The 23,938-nt window shown below is 34.5% G+C and overlaps 1 protein-coding gene across 1 annotated transcript in view; it reads left to right on the top strand.

Annotated features, from left to right (window-relative positions):
* Nucleotides 1-5,357: 5,357 nt before the first annotated feature.
* The window catches only part of VPS24.1 (SNF7 family protein), a 71,598-nt gene continuing 53,017 nt past the window's right edge, over nt 5,358-23,938 (top strand). The window contains exons 1-3 of the mRNA XM_089827186.1: nt 5,358-5,784; nt 7,793-7,869; nt 21,266-21,368. Of these exons, the coding sequence (XP_089683312.1) occupies nt 5,673-5,784; nt 7,793-7,869; nt 21,266-21,368 (292 nt within the window). The 5' untranslated portion in view covers nt 5,358-5,672. The remainder of the gene's footprint in view (nt 5,785-7,792; nt 7,870-21,265; nt 21,369-23,938) is intronic.

The raw sequence follows: 23,938 nt of genomic DNA, 5'->3' as shown, positions 1-23,938 counted from the left end.
ATATTTTGGTTTGATTTCCATGTGAGACTTGCATTATTAGTGGCAATAATGATTAATACTCAATCAGGTTTGTTGCTGTTCACTCATAGATTATCATCCTTTATGTCTTCATGATGTACATAATCTTCTAGGACAAATCTAAGGTGGAGAGAACCATGATTATTTATTTGTTTATTTTTTTAGTTGATAAATATGCATCGTAGGTTTGTTAACATCTCCACATAAGTCTCCTTGCTATCATTTCCATGTATTCATGTATTGTGGATAATATTTGCAGCAAACATGTCTATTTCAAAGTTGATGGAGCTTTGTCTCGGTGAAAGAGCTATAGGAAGATCTGCAACTTATAATCAACATGGTACAACAATATAGATTAGTAAAAAGCAACCAATAATGAAATTTCAATATTTCAATCCTAAAACAATATTAAATACTACTTATTTATATTAAATCATATGCAACGTAAAAATAGTAAAATAGAATGAAATGGAATAGAGAAGTAAGTAGGAAAGTGTGTGAGATGGATTAAAATATGACATTAAATAGGTTGTAATTGGCTTCTCATCATAAACCTGCCAAAAAATTTTCATTAACAATTTCTATGTCATTTAGGAGATACAAAAAGATCTTTAAAAAATTGCAAGTAAAAATTTATCGGCATATAAATCTAAGTGATTTGAAAAGTGAGAATTCAAGGCTAAATATCATGTTCAACCCCATGGTGAACGCTAGAAATGTGTGTGTGAAAGATGGTATGTGTATTTGGTAACACCAATAAGTCATTACATTCATGGTTAGTCAAATCAGAAAACAAATAATATGAAAAAAAACATACAAAAGCGACTTATTGCCTTTTAATCAATAGGAGTTTGTAGCTCTTAGACCCAAAGTTGTATCAGTGACTAGACGCTATTGAAACAAAGGATTTAGTATGAATGCATATCTGAGCTATTTTTTTAATTTTTTGCATGCAAATATGTATGAAAACTAGATGAATGACAAATGAAAGCTAATGAAATCTATATGATCTAACAAAGCATTAATCTCAATTTTTTTTTATAATCTCCATAGTCGTCAAAGTAGTAATGGTTTAATAGTTGAGTGGATAACTCTTGCAACAACATGTATTACAACACAATAGAGATAGTAAGTATGAATGTTTGAGACTAGATTTTGGACAAGAGAACAAAATGTTTAACTGAGTTTGAGAGATAGTTTTTAGACAACAATTAGGACAGACACAAATACCAACTGGTGAATTTTGAGGCTCTAAAAAGCAGTTTTCTAATAGGCTCGTACAAGCTTTCTCACAAGGTCAAATGAGTTTTCATACTACTTTCTAGTTTGCATAGTTTTCAAGATTATTTTTGATAGAATCATCTTATCAATTCATTTTCAAGATACTGAAATAGAGTTTTCAATAGCAAAATGTGATACAAGCAATGATCTCAAAACAATTCCACAAGGGACAAAGCAACTTTGTGGAATACAAGCATGGGGATGTTTGACTTTTCAACAATAGAACAACGTCATGTGTATGTTCAAGAGATTTCCACTGGTATAACACAAACAAAGATAGTTATGCAAAAATATACCTAAGGTCAATTTTAGTTACACATGGCTAAAATAGGCGGCTTCTAATTAACCAAGATCTAGTGAAGTTCCTGTCCAAAGAGCATGTTTTTACCTCTCTTTTGGGAGCTTCCCACCAATGTCAGGGAGGTTTCACGCAATCTGTGAGCACTACTAGAGGATGGATATTACATGCTCTTTGTCCTTCACCCCATTAAAAATAAAGATCTTTGGGCTTTCCCTTTGAGCTCTCACTGACCTTGCTATGGAAAATCTTGGGAGGTATGCTCGTATGGCTCAAATTAATCTACCTATTCGAAAGCAAGAGAATGAAATCGAAACCAAGTCAAGGAGTCTGATCACCCTAAGAAGGATGAGAGCATATCCCTACTACTTTTAACTTCCAAACACAATAGATGTGAGTTGTTCATTTCCAAGCCTTTTAGCTAATGAAAACATGAGGCTTCTAATTAAGCTATGTGTTTGTTCATTCCTTAACTTATTTTCATAACATTGGCATGTTTGGCATTTTGATTCACTATAAAAGTGAAAGCATAGGCCTAATACCACATTTGAAATTTTAATTAGCTCTTCTACTTAGGTTAGATTTTGAAATTGAAATGCCACAATTTAATCAAAATGCAAAAGGATTAGGCTTACCTCTTTTCAAAGCTAGCAAAGGCTAGGCACATTTTTTATTTTTTTTGTACATACCTAGACAACCGTTCCAACTCCTAAGCACCCACATAAGCTTCCACAAACATTAGTTCAATACAAAATATGTCCGGTTTATCAAAAATTTGAGAACAATTCAATATTTTACTTGCATAATTAAATTTTCATGAAAAAAATTAATTATTGAAAATGAATCATACAAATCTAATTTTTTTTTGAAGCCTCCTGATAGCATTTCTATTTTGCAAAAACAAATTCTGTTTGAAAGTTCCTTTATTTCTCCTCAATTAAATATTTTAATGAAAAAGCTATAAAAAATTATAAACTACAGAAAAATAATTCAAAAAATCTGTATCTTTTTTTGTGGGCTGTGCACATTAGTAACAACCTACAAAAAATAAATTCATTAGTAAATTCTTTTATTTTCTCCCAAAATGATCTTTTTCATGGAAAATCATAAAAATGAATAAAAAATACTAAACCGTAATCCAAAAAAATCTAAACTTCTTTTTGTGAGCTACATATACCCATATCAAACTACAAAAAAATCCCATTATTCAATTCGATGATTTGTGCGCAAAATGACCTTTTTAATGAAAAATATCAAAATATCGAAAATCAATCAAAAAAATCTAAATTTATTTTGTGAGTTGCGCATGTATGTATCAATCTACACAAAAAAATTCATTTCCAATTTGGTGATTTGTACCCAAAATGATTTTTTAATGAAAAAATCATTAAAAAAATAACAAAATAAAAAATCAATCCAAAATTTATTATTATTATTATTATTTTCTGTAGCCTACAAACATCAAGATAAACCTACAAAAAAAATTTCATTAACAATTTCCATGTCATTTAGGAGATATGAAAAGATCTTTAAAAACTTGCAAGTAAAAATTAATCAACATATAAATCTAAATGATTTGAAAAGTGAAAATTTGAGGCTAAATATCATGTTCAACCCCACAATGAGTGCTAGAAATGCATGTGTGAAAGATGGTACCTGTATTTGTAAACACCACACTTCAATAAGTCATTACATCCACGGTTAGCCAAATCAGAAAAAAATAATATGAAAAACACCATGCAAAAGGGACTTATTGCCTTCTAATCAATAGGAGTTTGTAGCCCTCAGATCCAAAGCTGTATCAGTGACTAGACGCAATTGAAATGAAGGATTTCAGTATGAATGCATATTTGAGCTATATTTTTGTATTTTTGCATGCAAATATGTATGAATACTAGATGAATGATAGATGGAAGCTAATGAAATCTATATGATCTAACAAAACAATAATCTCAACAAATTTTGTTGCACAACAACTATAGAGAAATTCCAACATTGTAATCTTACTCTTCAATTGCACATCTATATCCCTCAAATGAAGGTTAGAAGACCTTCTTTTATAGAGCTTTCTAGGATGAGGAAGAGTTGACTTCAACTCCACACATCTTCTGTTAGACAGAGACTTTGTAGGAGGCGACAAACTAGTTCACTGCCCCTAATTGGGAGTGATTGAGAGTTGATTGGGTTAGATTGCGAAGTTAACTTTCTAAAATGGTGGTATAATTCCTTGGACTTCCCTTTTTGATTTATGCATGGCCAAGTTAACTATTCCATTTAATATTTGATTTACTTGTTATGAAATTAGAACTCAATGCAACTCTTTCAATCAATCCTTGTTTCCTTCCATTTTAAATTTTGGAGAAGATAATAGAAAATAATTGAATTTAATTGAATATATTTGAAATCAACTCAACTCCTTATTTTAATCAATTTTCTACTTTTGAGAGGATAATTAGAGATAATTGAATTTAATTGAATATTTATCTCTTTTAGTCAATTTCTCTAAACTTATTGAATATTTGATTCAATAATTGATTTTTTGGAGATTTCATTCAATTTAATCAATTTTAATTCCTTTTTGATGTGTAATTAGCAAATGAGTTTAATTTAATTAATGTGCTAGGACATTTGAATTAAATAAAATAATCCATTGTGATTTATTGCTAATTATCATTGTATATTTAAGAAATAATTGATTATTTTTTTGAGAATTATTGCATTTTAAGGGTTTTATGCAAATTGATACACTAATCATATTAAGTGATAGAAATAGATTGCCTTTTGTGTTAGGACTTTTGATGATTTTTGAGATTAGGGGCACCTGTTTGATTGTACCATTTTTAGGTGATTACAGTGATCAAACACTTTTGAATTTTCTCAATTTGTTTCCTCTTTGAAATAGAAGTCTTGCTCGTGCATAATTCACATCCATAAATACAAATAGGAACATTACAAGACCAAAAATAACCTAGATAGTATTCTAATCCCTAAGTTCAACCTCTCTGCATCTATTTTGAAGAACACACAATGTTTTCTAACACCCCAAAGTTCTCTTTTCCTTGTAGCCTTCCCAAACTAACTTGTCATTGAAGTCAAACCAAGATATTTGTAATGAATAGTGTTGTCTTAAATGAGATTTACAATCAAAATAAGTTCATCAACACAAAGAAGCAACCAAAGCACACATGCCTACCCCAAATGAACCCCATGCCTACCTTGACAATAAGCTTTAAATAACTTTAAGCCAACTATCTATGTGGAAACTCAAACCAAATTGTCACTAGGGGGAGATACCTAGTAGCTAGGGTCCAATGGCCATGAGGGTTTTGTGATAGATACCCCAAATTGTTGCTCTTGAAAAGCCCCAAAAAATGATAACACATGATAATTGATCATTTTTTAGCTTTCTTGGTTGATAATTGGTCCATTTGTGTCAAAACTACTATTTTTTTGGGGAGTGACAATTGGGGGATGAATGAATGAATGAAAGATTTTTAATGACGTCCACGAGGCCATAAGCCTAAGGAACCCACAAAAACTCCTAGTCAGTTTGATGCAATTTCTCCAACTTGTCTATTTTGTTGTGAATAACATAACATATATCAGGTGAGTGATTTAAAATGACAAATTTCAATCACTTCACACTCCATGACCTCTATAAAGAGATCCGTAAATGACCAAATATTGAAACCTTAGCTTTGAGCTCTTGAATCATTTAAGGAAATACACTCTAAAATTAAAATTCGGGGTAAAACTCGGCATAATTGACTTACACTTTAGAAGGTCTCGGTGCGAAGTAAGGACGCCAAATAAAATTTGTTAGAAAATCATTTATTGGAAGGAGATGATCCCTCCAACTTTTTACGCACGTATCGTATGTAGAAAAATTCCCAATCGACCAAGGATCGAAACGCCAAAGAGGCACCTTTATTCTTCACGCTGAATACTCTTTTGACATAAGTAGTTTCCCTGAAAATTCTGATGGTATCGGTCTTCAAGGAGCAGCGGGTTCAATTCACACACTGTTCAGATCTAAGGAATACTTAAACTCGTCTTGAATTCAAAGGCATTAACAATGGAGACTGTGAAGGCAATGTTGAAGCCGAAGCCAAGTCCACAGCAACAATTGCGCGAGTGGCAGAGGCGCCTCAAACAGGAGTCCAGAAATATCGATCGCCAAATCCGTGGTATGTGTCCATATTTTACGGATTATTTGTTGTTTGTCAACTGTCAACAATGTTACCTATAGAGCGGATTCTGTATTCTTTCTTTAAATTTTTTGCTTTTAGTTGAGCAACAAAGAATCAATTCCGAAACCTATGATTATTATGTTGGGGGGCTTCCTGGCTGAACTACCCGCCCCTTTGCAGTCTGAATTGTGGTTTGTTGGACAATTTAAGCAATGGGAGTTTCTAGTATTAATTAGATTTTTATTCTTTTGGGAGTTTCTCAAATCTTAGCCTCTGTGCTAATTATGTTCTGCGGATAATAATATTTGAATTAGCTTTTCAGTCAGGCATGCATAATTCTTTCAATAAGATACTTAGGAGGCTAAAGATTGTGTCGTCATAACCCCTTCTCAATCCTGCTTGTTGATTTTTGTTCCGACGAAATTATTTTTTAGTTATTCAATAGTAAGAGGATTATGGAACATATGACAACCAGGCGTTTTAACTCGATTATTTATCGACAAACTGCTTTCCCTGTCCGTTACATTTTTTTGACGAGATTAAAGCCTTGTCAATGTTTTAAACGTACGTCCACTAGATGGAACTGACTTTGAGATGAAATCAGACGATGAGATTACCTATAAGGTCCATTTGGCCAAAGTGGTCTGGAAAACATATCAAAACTGTGTTTATTTGTTTATAGGAATTTTATTACTTCAAATTTAGAAGAAGGTCTCCAGCTTTGTTTAAATGCGTTCGACTAGGAGTCTACAAGCTAAGCCATGGTCCGTATTCCAAAATATCTTTGTCACTAATATTACTAGACAATGAGTAAGCTAAAAGAAACGTGGTTCGTCTTCTTTTTTGTTAACAAAACTGCCTTTGATGGAGGAAAATCATTTCTCAGCTGAAAACTCTTGTTTTCTATGCATTGACATGTTCAGAGAAAATGAATGAAAAAAAAACTGCTTTCTGGGGGAATTTTTGTTTGATTTCCAGTAGATTTTTACCCAGCCTCTCACATCTCACCAAATTTTAGCTGCCATGCTACCGGAATCCAATTTTCTTTACTTTTACTGAGATATGAGAGGCCTGCCAAGCTAAAGTTGTATCTAACATCAACAACATACTGTCTTCGGTGTTTCTGAAAACATCTTTCATATGGAATTACTCCATGGTACATACTACATACAAATTAGATTCCATCGATTGTGATCCACGAGGAATCGTTTGCTCATCTCTATTACATATTCAGCTAGATGCCACTTTTGTAACAGTAGTTCAACGCTGAATATAAGCATTCACAAATGTGAGTCTTGACAGTGGACACTACAATCTGACAAGCAAAAACTTAAAGTAGTTTATCATCGGGGGGTTCTACAATTGGTGCCTTCATAAATGTAGAGATCCTGTTTGTGGATAATGGATTTTGAATTTTCACCTGGTAGTTACCCTTGCAGGTCAGATACTGTTAGTTGCTAGTTGTGACTTGTTTGCATTCCTCTATTGCATGCTTAGCTAGAGCCTCATTCACAATGATTGATACTGACACTGAATCCAAATTCTGAGAAATTCATGGATGTCTTTGCACTGTAATATGATCCGCAATTTTGTTTAGTGAAAATATGTCTCTATAAGTGAAGTGAATTACATTTCATTTTAAAACTATATTTTTTTTGCTTTGCATAGCTGGAGTAGATTTTAGTTTATTTTGATAGAAGCTAGTTAATAATTATAATTTGATAATGTCAACCAGTTTAGAGTGGCTTGATTTTTTTAGCGTATGATGTTAAGTTTGTCTTGGTTTTGTGGGAAAGCAGAATTTGTCAATCTATATTTTCTTCTATTAGGAGATCAGAATTTGATCGTTTCAATCTTGCAAGTCTGTTTAGGACTTGACTCGATAAATACTTAAGGGTATAGTTTGTTGTGTCGAGCCCTTTTCTATTCTAGATAATAAGGTTAATGTTTGGATTTGCATATCAGTTTCAATTTGATAATTGATAATCTAGACTTTTCTTTTCAGATATTCAGCGTGAAGAAAAAGCTGTGCAGAAAGCAATTAAAGAAGCAGCAAAGCGAAATGACATGACATCAGCAAAGGTAACTAATCCACTGAGTGCACCATACTATAAATAATTACAAATGCAAATAAGTGTAAAGAACAGAAATAAGGCGTTGGACTTTCAGATATACCCTTTTGGGATATACCGGGTTTTTGTGCAAAAATGACAATTTCGACAATACAACTTATTTTCAAAGAGAATTCGACAAATAAATTACATAATGGCTAGCAAACTTAGAGAAAGTTATAATTAATTAAGATCAAGCAGTATGATCATAAGCAAATCCTGTTATAAACAAGAGTATCCTAAATGCATTGGATCTATTCATAACATATTTCTTACAGCCAACCATTTAGAAAAATTTGAGGGTAAAGCATGGTAGGATGCACAGAGACTGTCACCCACAACTTAGCCCTAGAGCAGAACAACCATCCAAGTCTTGGACCCTGTGACCCACAAGAAAACCAACTCTGTGTGGGCTACTTAATTGAGGGAACCAGTACTGCTGTATCTTCCAGAGAATAAAAAAAAAAATTACGAATCCTAGATGAATTGGTAGTCAATTCCTTAAATAATCTCTTTTTATGATTCTCAAGAAACTTGCTAAATTTATACATGTATATATGTATATTGCTGGTTACTTTTCAGAATTTCCTGATTCAATGGACAATCCTCTTGATCGATCCTTCATTAATGGTCTGAAGTGCTGATCTTTTCTTATTCCCATTTGATGATTTGCATATTTAACTTCTTATTCGCTTTGATTTTGCTCGATTAATTGGTTCCTTGATGTTTTATGATTCCTCCCCTTTTTTTTAGACATTTTGTCATTGATGTCAAGTATACTGTTAGCACAGTACAGGAATTGCAGAAGTTTGCAGATTGAAATGGCCGTATGATGAACATTGTTTTTCTCTCGGTTCTTTAAAGAATGCAAAATCCCGACAAAGAACAGATTGTTTTTTTTGGAATAAAAAGAAATACACAAACAAATCAAATTAATGCTTTAAATAACAACTATTTGTTCTGTCTGTATCTGCATGCTCAGATTAAAGTATTTTGAATAAGACTTGATCTGCAAACAAGATAAGATCAGTTTGATTTTATGTTGAATAAATAAAATTCAAATCTTTAAATGGATGTGATCACAGAATGTATTTACCTACAGAATGACTGTGAAGAAACTTAGTTTGATGGAAGACTGGTCATGGTTTTTAGCTCAATAGAAGTCTTATAATGTATGGGACCAGTTACATTATAGTTGATTCACCATCCTTGAAACTGTCAATTTGCAATCTTCCTCTAATGCTATTGGTGGTAGAATACATATACAAGCTTTGGCACGATAAATAAAGAATGTTTAAACATTATTGATTCAAGTTTGTTAAGTTATATGATCAATGGCAGTTGTAACTGATGACAATGGCAGCTGTAACTGATGACAGTGGCAACTGTAACTGCTTAGGCAGTTAAAACTTCCTACAACCACATAGCTGGTAGAGATAGGAAGTTATATTTAATGCTGCTTGGAAGTGGATTGCTTGAGTTCAATGACAAGTGTGAACAACACGCTCTACAAGATATTTTGTTCATAGAAAACTTGGAGTAATTTTGTGTTGGCTGAGAAACTTTCCTTTCAGAATGCTGTGATCTGATCTGCAATCATTTCTCTATGATGGAAGGGTGAATATATATGATATTTTGAAGAAGTCTGATTAAGTGCAGATTACTGCAAACATACAGCATATGATGGAAGGGTGAATATATATGATATTTTGAAGAAGTCTGATTAAGTGCAGATTACTGCAAACATACAGAATATGAGGGATACAGTATATATGCAAGTTATTCTTTTGACAGTGTTTAAACCATACATTGTTTAATGCTGAACAATATTTGGCAGTATAGTAATTTATGATTTTCTGTTTGATGAAGTTGTACTGAGAAAATTTGATCAGTACTTGTAGAAGGCAGATTTATCAGAAGATTGATTTTGTTTGTGATTTGTAAATCAGGCCAAAATATCAAAGGGTTGAGTAATTCAGTTTGCAGCTATTTATAATTGTATTTTATCAAATTATCATATTTGTAAAATTTGAAGTTGCAGATTCAAATTCTGTAAACTTGTTTTGTAATATCTTGCAGTTGGTGCCTTAAGGATGCTGGGTTGGCAATCAGATTAAACAGTTTGTGATAGCAAGAGTTAGTGCTCTTTAGCGAAGGATTGGGTGATTTTTTTGGGGTTGGTGTAGTTAAAAGCATTGTAATCATTTTCATCTGTGAGAATGGATTTTGACAGTACATCCTAGTAACATTCCTCGCCGTGGTTTTTCCCATCTTGGGTCTCTACGTATTTATTGTGCATTGGCTTCATTGTGTGGTTAAATCTCTTTCAGATTACGGTTTCAAGTCACATTTCTTTCAATATTCAGTTTGGAATTTGATAAACTTCATCAAAAGTTTAATTTGTTAAGGATCTGAGTTTTATCTCTTCTACTGATTCACCCCCTTTTAAGTAAGAATTGTGTTCTGTTAATGTTTTGCCCAGAAATAAAGATAAACATCAATAACCAAGATGAAGAACAATAAGACACAACAATTTATCTTGGGAGAACCCTCCAATTTGAGGGGAAAGACCCAGCCACACCAAAAAAAATCTCTTTTATCAAACACGAAAAACTCAAGTACAACGCTTTCAACTGAATACAATACTTATCACACAAAGCAATCATATATATATTGAATTGAGAGACTCTTCATATCATAACCAAAAGTCTTTTCATTTTTCAAATACAAGTCTCTTCTTGATTCCATATGCATATCTCTTTGCATGTTGCATGTCTCTTTATATAATAAAATGTTAGATATTTAGGATGAGACACCTTGCACACCTTGAATGTCACATCGGGCTTACTTGGTTATCCAGAAATATCATCATAAATCTCTTCTCTAGCAATATCAGAGGTATAGATCTCTATTGCAGCTATAATCTTCAACACTCCCTCTTAGCAAGATAGAGATCTTTAGTATCACAAATACACATAGCTGCAATCAAAAACATCAATAACAATTTCTCATCACATGTTTTCTCAATAAAACATTGTTATCTCAACATAACACTATTCACCATAGCTACTTCTAGAGGGTGAACCATAAAAGCATAAGATTAAAGTCATGGGGAGACACAAATGACTTTCACGATGCCTACTAGCAGAGGGTGGATCCATCATGCCTATTCGTAGAGTGTGGATCCACCGTAGCTACTCACAAAGGGTGTAACGAGGGCTTTCACCTCAGACTTCTCCCATAGAAGAATTCATTTCCACCATGCGTACTTGCAGAGGGTGGGTCCGCCATGCCTACTCGCAAAGGGTGGATCCACCATGCCTACTTGCAGAGGGTGGAACGAGGGTTTTCACCTTAGACTTCTCCCAAAGAAGAATGCATTTCCAACTGTGCTTACTCATAGAGGGTGGATCCACCATACCTACTCATAGAGGATGGTACAAGGGCTTTCACCTCAGACATCTCCTTGAGAAGAACTCATTAACATGTATAAGAAAGGCTGAGATTCTCTCTCAACATAAACTCTCTCTAAAAAAGATCAACATCCTCACTGCTTTGATTATCACAATAAGAGTGCCGATTCCAAGTTGACCAAACAGACAACTTTTGTAGTCATACTGCCACACAAGCTTGCCCAGAATTAGGCATTCTCCCTCTTATCACACAATCTCCCTCTGAATCTGATTTCTGCAGCTGAATAGTCTCCCTCTGAATATCATTTCTTCCTCTTCAAAGAAACTAATCATAATAACAACCTGATCAATTTGGTCCCATGACTGCAAGTAAGGTTCCCATGTTCATTTCTACAATCTGCATGACTTTGCATGTAATCTCTCACCATCCCATTGCTTCTCAATCCATCTTGCAATCAAGAAAGATTGATAATAATTCATAGAATCAACCTATCATGAAGAGAAATATAGAGATCAATGCTAGAAGAATACACTTTTCTAAGTGATATAACAAAAAATCATTATCAATAGTCTAAGGTACAATCACAGAATACTTATCTCTTTGTAGTCTAATTTTCTCCAAAAAAGATCTTAGCACATACACAAATATGGATCAAAACACAATAATATCTTTTAACAATATTGTACACTAAGCGCATACTAGCATTCATATGATGATCATTGCACTTGATAAGCTGAATTGGCCATACATAGAGACGCATGAAAAACAAATTGCATATATATATGTAGCAACAACACACAAAAGTTTGAATGTGAAACACTTGATTCACAGTTACAAAAAATGGAAAATTCACGACACAAAACATGCTTTGATAAAACACATGAACCAGACTGGAAACACCTTCATATATATTTTTGTAACCTTTTGATTGCTTACAATATCATTGGCACGCCATACACCGAATGATAATAATGTTAATTGAATATCTGAAAGCAAAACAGTTGCCATAAGAGAACTCAAAAGTGAATACCTAAAGGGACCGACACTACGCCAAGAATCTTGACATGAATCAAAATGGAAGCTACAAATAATATTGTTCAAGAATGAGAACAAACACCAACAAATAAATATAATTATGAATCAGTATACTCGCTTATGACAAGGGTAGACGGAAACAAGAAAGATACTATCAAAAGTCATGAAAGCCATTTTCTGAAGACACACACGCCATCTACCGATTGAAAAGAAAACTGAATCCATGTCAATATAAACATGAAGAAATATGCACTGACAGTCGCAAACAATTGCTACCACATTACAAAACATATGCAGAGCTTCGACAGTGACGTTTTTAGGATCACACAAAGACGATACACGACAGATGCAAAACATAAGATGCAATTCACCAAATACCAATATAATCTTTGCTTCTATCTAAAATAAAACTCATAAATAAATACTCCTGAGAATATACGCTGTGTACACGGTACAAGACTATACAACAACAAAGCCAACTGCACATAGAACAAAACTACTTAAATAAAATCTGCTATATACTGAACACAATATCTCATCTCTGTATAAGATGATCTCACAAAGAACTTGCTGTGGAGAATATCTCCTACTTATCAATTGATGAGTGTAAGGGGCTTTCTAATGAATGGTTCATAAGGCACACCGCATGGTGACGGTTTTGCAAATGGAGTTGCAAGCAAAGTGGGTTTAACCATGGAGGAAACTCTGTAGTTAAGCACGCTCAAGCTGGAGTAGTACATGGATGGGTAACCTCTTGGGAAGTGCTGGTGCTTCCCCTCTATGAGCATCACCTAGATCCAATGAGTGCTAAGTGTTCCATTTATTCTTGAATCTGAACTTGAACCCAAACCAGCAATTTAGAATAAAAAGACTAGTTTCCCAAACTAAATAGCAATGCTTTCATTTTCACCATTCATTGGTTAATGGTAGAAGCACTCTGTGGATTAAAGCACCCTTTTTCTAACCAGAACTCTTCAATGCTTCATATTGCAGATGAAACAGCCAGTTTCCAAAACTAATATGCTTTATTGCTTATGGCACCTTATCCAACTGCTAACCACACAAATTACTTAATGACTGCTACTACAAACTTTTTATCCATATTACTCCCTAATTCTTAAAGCCTACTCAGATCAAGTACAATAAATATATTCAGAATCAACTAAAATTTTCAAACTTCACACTATTGTAAGTCAGTGTCAGAGACTAACACTAAACAAGAAACAAATCTCAACATATGGAGCAGTGGACCTCTCAGAAAGTAGGAATCAGCTAATCTGCTTGAGATAGCAATTTTGGCTTGATTTTTGATTCCCCACTTTGATGACATCCTGAACTATCTCCAATAATTTGACTCTTTTTCTTGAATTCGTTGAGTAACATGAGCAACTAGATTCATTTATGTTTTGACTAGCAAATGAGAAACTACTTCTTGATGAATTCCAAATTCCATTGCTGATGTTTGGCTCAGGCCTTGGCTTTGCAAAGCCCCTCAAGGCAATTTTTGAATAAATCAAATTGTATGCATTAGTAGGCCAGCTTTCCTTCTTCTATAGCCTGAACTTATTAATCATTTGGTTGGAAATGCTTCACTAGGCTTGTCCTTTGAATAGTGTTTTCTCCTTTTTCTTCTTATTTGTTTTTCTGCCTCTCTTATTTTGCTTTTATTTTCTGAACCTGTCCTTAGATTCAATATCTTCATTTGCAATCTTGCAGCTTCTTTCCTCCTGGAGATGAATTTGGTAGTTTCTTCACTACCATTGAGCAGCTTCTTTTGATTAACCTTCCAACTTCTTAGGATGTTGATTTTACTTTCAAATGTAAATTGTATTTCTAGTCATCAAGATTCAAGCTAGCTGCAGAAGTATTAATTGAAATTGGCAACGGGTATCAATTGCAAATACCTGTAATGACCTGAAGTGTAAAAAAAATATGATAGAACACAACTGATATCTATGTTTAATTCGACTAAACATATTATGCTTGAAAAGTACAAATTGTTATGAAAGAAATAAAAATTGTACAATTTTAATTGACAATTAGGAAAAATCTATATTTATGTAGAAAAAGAGATATCCAGTTTTTGGTAACTATTAAGCCTAAAAAAACACTGCTAGCACTTGGAACTTTAATCTCATTAAACATGGATAATTTTAGATTAAATTTGGTTTTATTCTATCAAAATTTGTTGTTTACATTTGGCAAATGAAAAGGCAAGAGATATTAACTAAATTCAAATTAAATGTAAAGTTATCAAGCTGGAAGTCATAAAAGTCGTTCAGCACTATCTTTGTCCTAGATATTTAAATCTTATTTAACACTGCATTCAAACAGGGCTTTCTGTTGCAATGGTATAAGAAAGAACCTTATTGTGGCAATGTAAATTGGAGATACCAGTAACCTTACTAAATATAGAACAGTAGTGTTTTATCCTTGGCTAAAATTTCTGGAACCATTTTAGAATAATAAATCTTTTATTTGTAGAGGACAGTAGCCTTCAGGCCAGATCAGAGGTTGATATAACTTTCTGGAACCATTTTAGAGATGAAAATCAACAATATGCAGTAGAGTTTAATATCAAAGAGCTCAGGGTCAATCTGGATCAGAAGTAGAAGATAATGTTTTTCTCGTCTCTAATCTTGTGCTGTGAGATCTTGCCACTAGCTTTTGTCGGTATTTCTGTAGCTGTTGCTTGGTAGCAGTTCTTGTTCAGCAGGGTGAATTCAGTTTTTTAATAAAAATTAACTTTTTCTATATTTAGCTAGGCACGTATTTTTTAATCTATCTAGCTGGGCACGTCTCTTTGTTTTTTAGAGCATTTTGTTTGCTGTCTTATATGTAGATTAGATTCTAACTTCTGAGAAAAGTTTCTTTTCTTATTTTTAAACAATATTTTTTTTTCTAGCATAGGCACTCCAGAGAGAGAGAGAGAGAGAGAGAGAGAGAGAATTTGAGTTAACTGGTTCAATGTAATTATCTTCAGTTTTCCAGGGGTATGTGTTTGTGGATTGGTGTGCTTAAATCTATTGTTTTGATTGAAGTTTCAGTTTGCAATTAGGACTTTTTTTTCCGATCAAATAATCTGCTTGCCATGGTATGAAATCTCCAAAAAAAGCACACTAACATGGTATCATGGCACATAGACTGAAATCTCCAGCCTCACTCAAATCTGATTTATTTACACAAGCAATCATCTCATTTCAAATGAATTCCAACCACAACACTGCATTAATCAGATCACAATGTGATATGATTGTAGCACTCATCTAGCAGGTTTTCCTCAACTCATTGCCCAAGCTCCCATTGCATGATACATAGGAAATCTAGAGACTAGGAACTTATCACCGTGTCATGATTTGCATTTTCTTTTTAGAAGATCGTGTCTCCAACCGACAATCAAAAGTCCATCATGGCACAATAATACAATCCTCTAAACCAAGGATCATCCTTCCAAAATGACAAATTGCAACTGATAATTCAACTAAAGGCTCTGTGAGCCCCACATGGAAATAGACTGTCTACATCTTAAAAGAACATTAAGCTAACCATCCTCTACTGACAGAACTGTGAACTGTCAAAAAATTCTTATTTCTTGCGTAAGACAGAATCCAAGAGTTCCTCATGACCCCAGCATCCAGTGTACAAGACTACCCATCCCAAAGTGATAGATCCACATCCCTACCTAAACTTCCGCTGAATATGGTCCCAAGATAATTATCATTTGCAAATTCAAGATCATCCTTGGTCCTCACAGAATCAAAAGTACTCAATTGCTTAGCAGCTCCTAAAAGGCAAATTAGAACTGCTATCTTGAACCAGGAAGATTCAACTTTGCAACTGTACATTGAATTGCGATTTGGAGCTTCTCATGATAGTGCAAGCAGCAGCAAATCACTCGCTATAGGCTCCAAAACACAACTACAAGTGATCCAAAGCACCACTATAGGAATGCCACAAGCATTCCAAAGTGTTGTAATGGGAATCACTTGTACTCCAAATAGCCATCTCTCTATCTCACTGCAACAAACAATGCACTCTGATGACTAAAAAGGCCAATAGAATAGAACTTGCATCCCCATGGCATCCACCAACAAAACCCTCTTACAACTAGACACAAACAACATATTGAAGCTTTGTGGATATAAACAACCACTTTTGAGTTCTTCATACAACACGTGGGTATAGTTGCCCACAAATACACACAGACATGGCATCAACATGTGGCAGGAAAAGAATGGCCAATGCTTGAGTTGAAAGAAGGAAATCACACGACTCAGTGGTATTGACTAATACAACAAACTAATTCAGCATGTCAGTATCAGTAACATGGCAAACAATGGCAACCAAAGATGATCTCTAGATTCTTGACAATGCAAGCATCAGATCAAACCTAGATCCAATTTGCAACAATCTCTATAAAGCAATCACAATTTTCAAAAACCTCAAGCAAACATTGTAGAAATCTTAAGAGAGCGATCAAATAAATACTAACACTATCACATTGAGAAGGCTGCAACCAACTTCCTCAAACCATGCAGGAAACGTGCATGCAAAATTTCAACTGTTCTCCATCTAGGAAACCTTGAACAACAGTCTCTTAATGAATCAACATAACCATATATTTTGATCAACTTGTAAAACCATGCATGCAAACTTGATTCCAATGTTTGAAACCCATGATTCTAAAAAACATCTAATCTATATATTGAATTATGGAAATTCACAGATAAGCATATCTGCAACATGCAAGTAGAGCATCTAAAAGGAACGAAGTGTTGTGCAAGAAATTTTGGTCATTACAAATCAAATTTTACAACCATTGAGTACATGCAAAGGGAGGGCTAGGTTGTCTAGGAGCGTCCAAGTCACTAAAGGACCATTTCTACAAACCATATGGAACTAGGTCTTAAGCATCCAATGGTTCCATGTAAGAATCAATAAAACGATAGATGCAATGAAATAATTCCATACATAGTTGACTAAAATTGTTTGTCCCATGGAATGAGGGTGCCAAAAATAGTCATCCAATGTGAAAACCCTTTTGTTGCACATGACCATGGGACACAGGAACACAAACACCATGCTAGGGGCAGTCATATACTACCAAATAGGAGCTTCAAGTCATCATCATGCAACATGGAAACACATGACCAACTCCAAGAGCATCTACCTTGAGCTTTTAATGCCCAGTATTGGTTCCATTGAACCTCTCCAACATTCTAGTAGTGCTTTCCATACACCATCTACAAAATCCTACTTATACAAGGATTAGCTTCCCTATTCCTTCCAAAAGGTTCCCACAAACTTGCTAGGATAAGAACTCAACAATAGACAAATACCCAAATCAAATCACCATGGATTCATCATGTACAGTGACATGCGAACACATGCATCCCACTTGCAAGAACATGCAACCCACATAATCACCTTTGTTTTAATACCAAATGTTAGGAAAATCCCATGCATCCACGTTTAGTATTGTAATATTTTCCTAACATTAGCTTGATACAACTGCAAACAAAATATGTCTATAAAGTAGAAATAGGACTTTGGATGATTTCCTTTACTAACGCTTTAGGAAGAATATCATAGTAATCAAATCTTTAAAAATCTTTGTAGCATTTTGGCATGTAAACAACACTTAGAAAGAACCAGAATGAGAAGAAAAAAATGGAAACAACTAGAAGAGAAGTGACACAAATATACCTTGGAAAACCCTTTTGAGAAAAACCTAGCCTTCAAAGCACACACATCCAATGTATTATTCACAACATTCATGGTTACAATATAGTCAAGGTATTCATGCGAGTTTCAATGAGATCAAAACCTTCTAGTGGAAAATTGGCAACATACCCTGCAAAATAGCTTCCATACATCTCTATCCCATGAAAGCAATATATTTACTTAAAGAGGGCCAAAAACAAACCAAAAAACCATATCATTGGCCCAAACAAGGTCCCAAAATCTAAGTTACTGGTCTTGGTGCAGGTAGAGAGGTATTGGTTTCACATATATGTTAGTATTGAATTATTTATTTTCCTTGGGTATGGGTGTAGGTTCGTAACTTTGCATATATATACATCTACACTATATATTTAAAAGTTTATAATAATAAAATTTTAAAAAAATAGCGATTCTTGTAATTGCCAAAAACATAAAATATCTAAATACCTCATAATTTGCAAAAAATAAAATACTCAAATTTGTAACTTATTGATTTGTCAAATGTCAATACAAAATGAAGATTACAGTCAAGATTCAATATTCTAGATTCTATATATTGCACTTATCAAAGTTAATTTTATTCAAACCTCAATCAACTACAATGCCACTTCCAACAGCCATGTCATATGTAGAAGTTGACTTGTCTATAGAGATTTCAGCAAGTTGTGTAACAATACTAAGTCAGTACTCTAAAGAGTTTGATTTAAATTCCTCATCTCTCTTTTACAACTAGGTTTCTTATGTGACTACAAATGTAAGTTGGAGTGCCCAAAAACCAAATCCTTAGCTTCTTATGCACCTAATCAGCTTGCACTTAAGTGGTTAAAGGAGTATGTGCTTCAATTCATCCCAAGTGAAGAACATTGTTCATCCTTAGTGACTGTGATGTAGATTTCCATATGTACACATCGAACATAGCTCTCATCTTTCCATCACCTTAACTTCTGAATTCTGGGACATTTGGATTTTTGGGATCATTGACCCCCTTTTTGAAATGAAACTTCAAAAAATAAAAAATAAAAAATGAAGAAACACATGTTGAACCTGAAAGTGGGTCTCACTAGGTTTTGCTTCCCTATTCCAATCCTTCCCAATTTTAAACTTAGAACAAGTTGAAAAGAAGTAAAAGAGGAAAGAGACAATAAATGAGAGGAAGAGGAAAAAAGAGACGAAGCGGGAAATATTTTTGTATCAACAACTAGATCTTCATGCCTAATGAATTTAGTCAAATCCGTTTGGATTTGATGCACTTAAGGCTTTGACATGTGTAATAACCCCTGCTTGGTCTGATCAGAAAATTTGAATTTGGACTAACGGAATTTTGTCAAACAGTTGGCGTGTAATCCCTGTATTAAGCTATGATGCCACTGAAATATTCCGACTCTAATAATGCAGCCAATATTACTAAGGAAGTTTTATATAGTGTGGAGACAACTTACAATAACAGTGCTTAAAAACAATGATATCAGATTTAATAATATGTACGGGTTACTGTTTGAAAGCGAAGCAAAGAGAATGGAAGGAGATCATATAGCATTACACATTATTCGAAGCATTTAAATAAAGTCTTTCAACCCCAAACAATGAAATAATGGAACCTGGAGTATATATTTCCCGACTTGTGATCTGTTCTTTCCACTGTAGTGACCTGATTGGGGAATGTCCTTGACTTGGCAATGCCTGCTGACAGCAACTATGAAACCTTCTGCAACTGCCACTACTTCCAACACAACCTGGGATGACTGGTAGCAATTTCTACTTCACCCCTGACTGCTAACAACACTCTTCTGGTCTGCACCCTGATTTCCAGTCACTACCCCCACGTCTGCACTTAGTCCATGTTGCTGCTACAGACCTGTTGCGTTTTATCTCCTTCACTCCACACGGCTGGTTCTGATGTGGGAATTCTGTATTACAAATGCCACCACCTGCAACTACCTGGAAGTCATGTGGTCTCCAACCCAAACATCTTCCTAGCTGCTACGGCTCCCGTCTTCACCATATAAATCTGTGTTGTATATCAGATGTACCAGTACTGATATTTCCAAAGGTTACGGCTGCTACACTGAATGGATAATGAACTTTCACAGGTGCTAACAAGCTCCACTAAGCTGTACCTGTATTAGCCGATGTGCCTTTTGTCACTGTCTAAATATGAGTAATAGACGCTTCACCAATTCTTTGAAGATGAATCTTCAAGAAAGCAGCTGGGGCTACTTCCAACTCTTCCACTTTGCTATTAAGGGTTTGCGTCCCTAAAGCAATCAGTTACATTCAAGCAACCACTTTTGAAGCAATATGTTAATATTTTTCATGGTGTCAATCCCAATGTAGCTCCACGCTTTTATAACCTTGATATGATGGAAGACACAAACAACTAGGCAATGTGGGATTAAAAGCCAATTTCGTCTTTTAGTCACTCAAGTTACTTTATAACTTTATAATAACATCAAAATATTTAAATAAATCACTTAAGTCACTTGAACTTTAATATCTCTTGAAATACTTGTCTGATTGCCATGCCGTTTGAAATATGAATCTCTTTTCATAATTCACCATGTGACCAAATACACTTTTAAAAAATAGAAGGGGTCCACCTCTATTACTCCTGACTTACTATACATAGTAAGTATGGCAAATGGAGTCCAAATAATATTGAATGAAGGCCAAATCCATAATTGCTGAATGTTAGAGATGAATCAATCCTCAAAAGACCCTCTAACCATCCTCCCTAGCCTACAAGGATCCAATATTAGGCTAATCCCTGAAATTCTGATGCTGGCAACAAATGAGGACATTACAACATGCATAAATTGTCTCGACTCAGACATATTCATGCATAAATATGTGGCTTCTCTACATGGTTATATGCCCATTGCTATGATGTTTCATTTGTGAGGTTTTATTGCTCTGATGTCCCATTTTAGGTTGGACTTTCAGGATCTTATCTTAGGACATCACTCTTCAATTCTATATATATTCTGATTACTCTTTCTAATTTATTGGAAACTAAATGTTAATTTTTTATAAATAACTTGTTAATTCTATTTCTATTCTGATTACTCTTTAATACTATTTCTATTCTGATTACTGTTTAATACTATTATCTATTCTGATTACTCTTTCTAACTTATTGAAACCTAAATATGTGTTTTTTTATTTTTCTCTAAGGGAAACCAGCTTGTTTTGGGCAGGCTCTGGCAAAGGAAATTGTAAGATCTAGGCGAGCCGTGCAACGTCTATATGAGAATAGGGCACAGCTGAACTCAATATCTATGCACCTTGGAGAAAGTGTTGGTAAAATTCTCCTTTTTCAGTCAATTCATCTCTATTGTGTTTGGACTGATGTTTTAGTCCATTTTGTCAAATTCACAGTTATTTGTAGCTAGTTCCATATGTCATAGATGAACCTAAAATGCTCTTGTTGAATTCAATTGAACTGATTTCTAGAATATATTCAATGATCATTGATGCTGAATAATTGTGTTTGTGGTCTGAGTTATTGACTTATTTGACACATTTTAAGTTGTCGTATTGTGAGGCTTGTGGGCCTTCAAAATATTGATATGCTGGTCTACACTAAATGTCATCTAATTGTTTCCACATAATAGGCATTCAAAGCAAATGTCAGAAATTCTCCTTTTGTATAATCATGAACTCAAAAAGCATCTAGATTGTTGATTTTGTAAGTAAATTGAGGGGGATAGAAGAATTTAATTCTCTGTTTCTTGACTATGTCTGGAAATCCTTGGACACAAGGATTAAACAAGCACGGATACACACACACACACACACACACACACACATATATAGACATATACATACATACATATACACATATATTCACACACACACATTCATACATATATACATATATACATTTATACATATACATATACCTATATTGGATCACGAGAGAGTGACCGCATACCTTGAGAGCCTTGACAATGTGTTGGCTATATATATATTTGTACCACCCAACAAGGTAACATAATGCAAGTACACACATCAAGTAATACAAGAAGTATAGGGAATATGATGTATCTACACGTCCACATATGTGAGTGGAAGTCTTCTAAACATTGCGAAAGATTCCCAAGCTACAACGAAGTCCATGGGACGAGATACACACGTCCATTGGTTCGTTACATTAGAAGTGGTTAATGTACAAGAGGTTATCCAAGAGTTACTATGCTATCCATTTCCAACATGATGTTCCTTTTAGGGCCCAAAGTACGATATCTACCATGGTTAACCATACAAGTTGATTGACTAATTTAACCACATATACAGACATGAGTAACACACACCAATACTACCATGGTGATAAGAATCCAACCTGTTTTGATTGGGGAGGATATGTTTGCGAAAAGGGTATTTGAATCGCCAAATCGATCTTTCTGATCAAGGGCGGAAGTGTTCACTATTTACCAAACAAAAAAAACAACTTAGATGCTTGTACAAGATTGAACTGGCTACAATATGAGAATGTACTAGGTCTCGCACTACAATGAATTCAAAGTTGTACAAGTAAGTGCTTTCTTGTACAATATGTTCTTTTTAGGGCCCAAAGTACAATATCTACCATGGTTAACCATACAAGTTGATTGACTGGTTTAACCACATATACAAACATGAGTAACAACATACCAATACTACCATGGTGATAAGAATCTGATCTATTTTGATTGGGGAGGATATGTTTGCGAAAAGGGTATTTGAATCACCAAATTGATCTTTCCGATCAAGGGTGGAAGTGTTCACTATTTACCAAACGAAAAAACAACTTAGATGCTCATACAAGCCTGAACTGGCTACAGTACAACAATATGTTAGGTCTTGCATGACAGTGAATTCAAGGTTGTACAAGTAAGTGCTTTCTTTTACGGCAAAATTCCTCTGCCATATGACAAAAAGACTCTCCTACGAAAACACTTCTGTTGTACGATATTTTGCTGGACAACCTCACAGTTAAGAAAACAAAATCCTCGAAAAACATCCAACTCCACAATAGAGTATTGGAAACACACATATCGAGGCGATAGGCACTCAATAGCATCATAAACATAAGTAAAGCATACATTTAAGAATTTAAGTCGACATCAATTTAAATCTACGAATCTAATCCATCACAATAAGTAAACATTATCAAGTGTATGTACAACAACAAGAGTAAATCATAAGAGATAAGACCTATTCAAGCCTTAATTCATGAAGCTGCTGATATAAACGAAATGTGGCGTAGAATGATGTTTGGGAAATTGTTCCAAGGCCTGAAGGAAAATCTGTTGTTTCTTCTAAGTGGATATTTAAAATCAAGCATGTTGCTGACGGAGCAAGCAAGCTCTAATCCTGTAGATGGAGGGAGTTTGTCTTTATACTTTTATCCTCAATAGTGGTATAGGTTAACAACACCTCCCAACCATGTGGAGCCGATAGGCTCACCACGTCATGCTCATGGAGATAGTAATCGGACTACAATCACAAAAGACTGCATGCACACCAACCAATGCATGACTCAAAGCACTCATATGCTCATGAAGGTCTGAATGTAGTATTTTAGGCCACTACTCAAACACACTATAGGCTATTATGTAGGGACTCTAGTGGAGTATCCTTTCTTGGCTGCTAGTAGCCCAAGTAACATAATGGTATGGTAACTCAATTCCCTTGGGAGGTCTTATACCATGTCCTCACTTCAACTCTTGTAGGAGGCTAGCTATTGCTAGACACCACCACCCTCGCTTGAACTCCCTTGGGATGTTGGCGATCGTCTAAGTGCTCAAATCTCTTGCATTAAGTTTTATTATCCCATATGTTTATTTAGTTATCACTTATTAACCTCTTTAGATTACCTTGTCGACTGC

This window comes from Cupressus sempervirens, chromosome 1 (genome assembly GCF_028749045.1).
Source record: "Cupressus sempervirens isolate cs-2001-9-10 chromosome 1, ASM2874904v1, whole genome shotgun sequence".
Classification (NCBI taxonomy): Eukaryota; Viridiplantae; Streptophyta; class Pinopsida; order Cupressales; family Cupressaceae; genus Cupressus; species Cupressus sempervirens.
The sequence above is the reverse complement of the archived record's forward strand: the minus strand, read 5'-3'. Positions and strand labels throughout refer to the sequence as shown.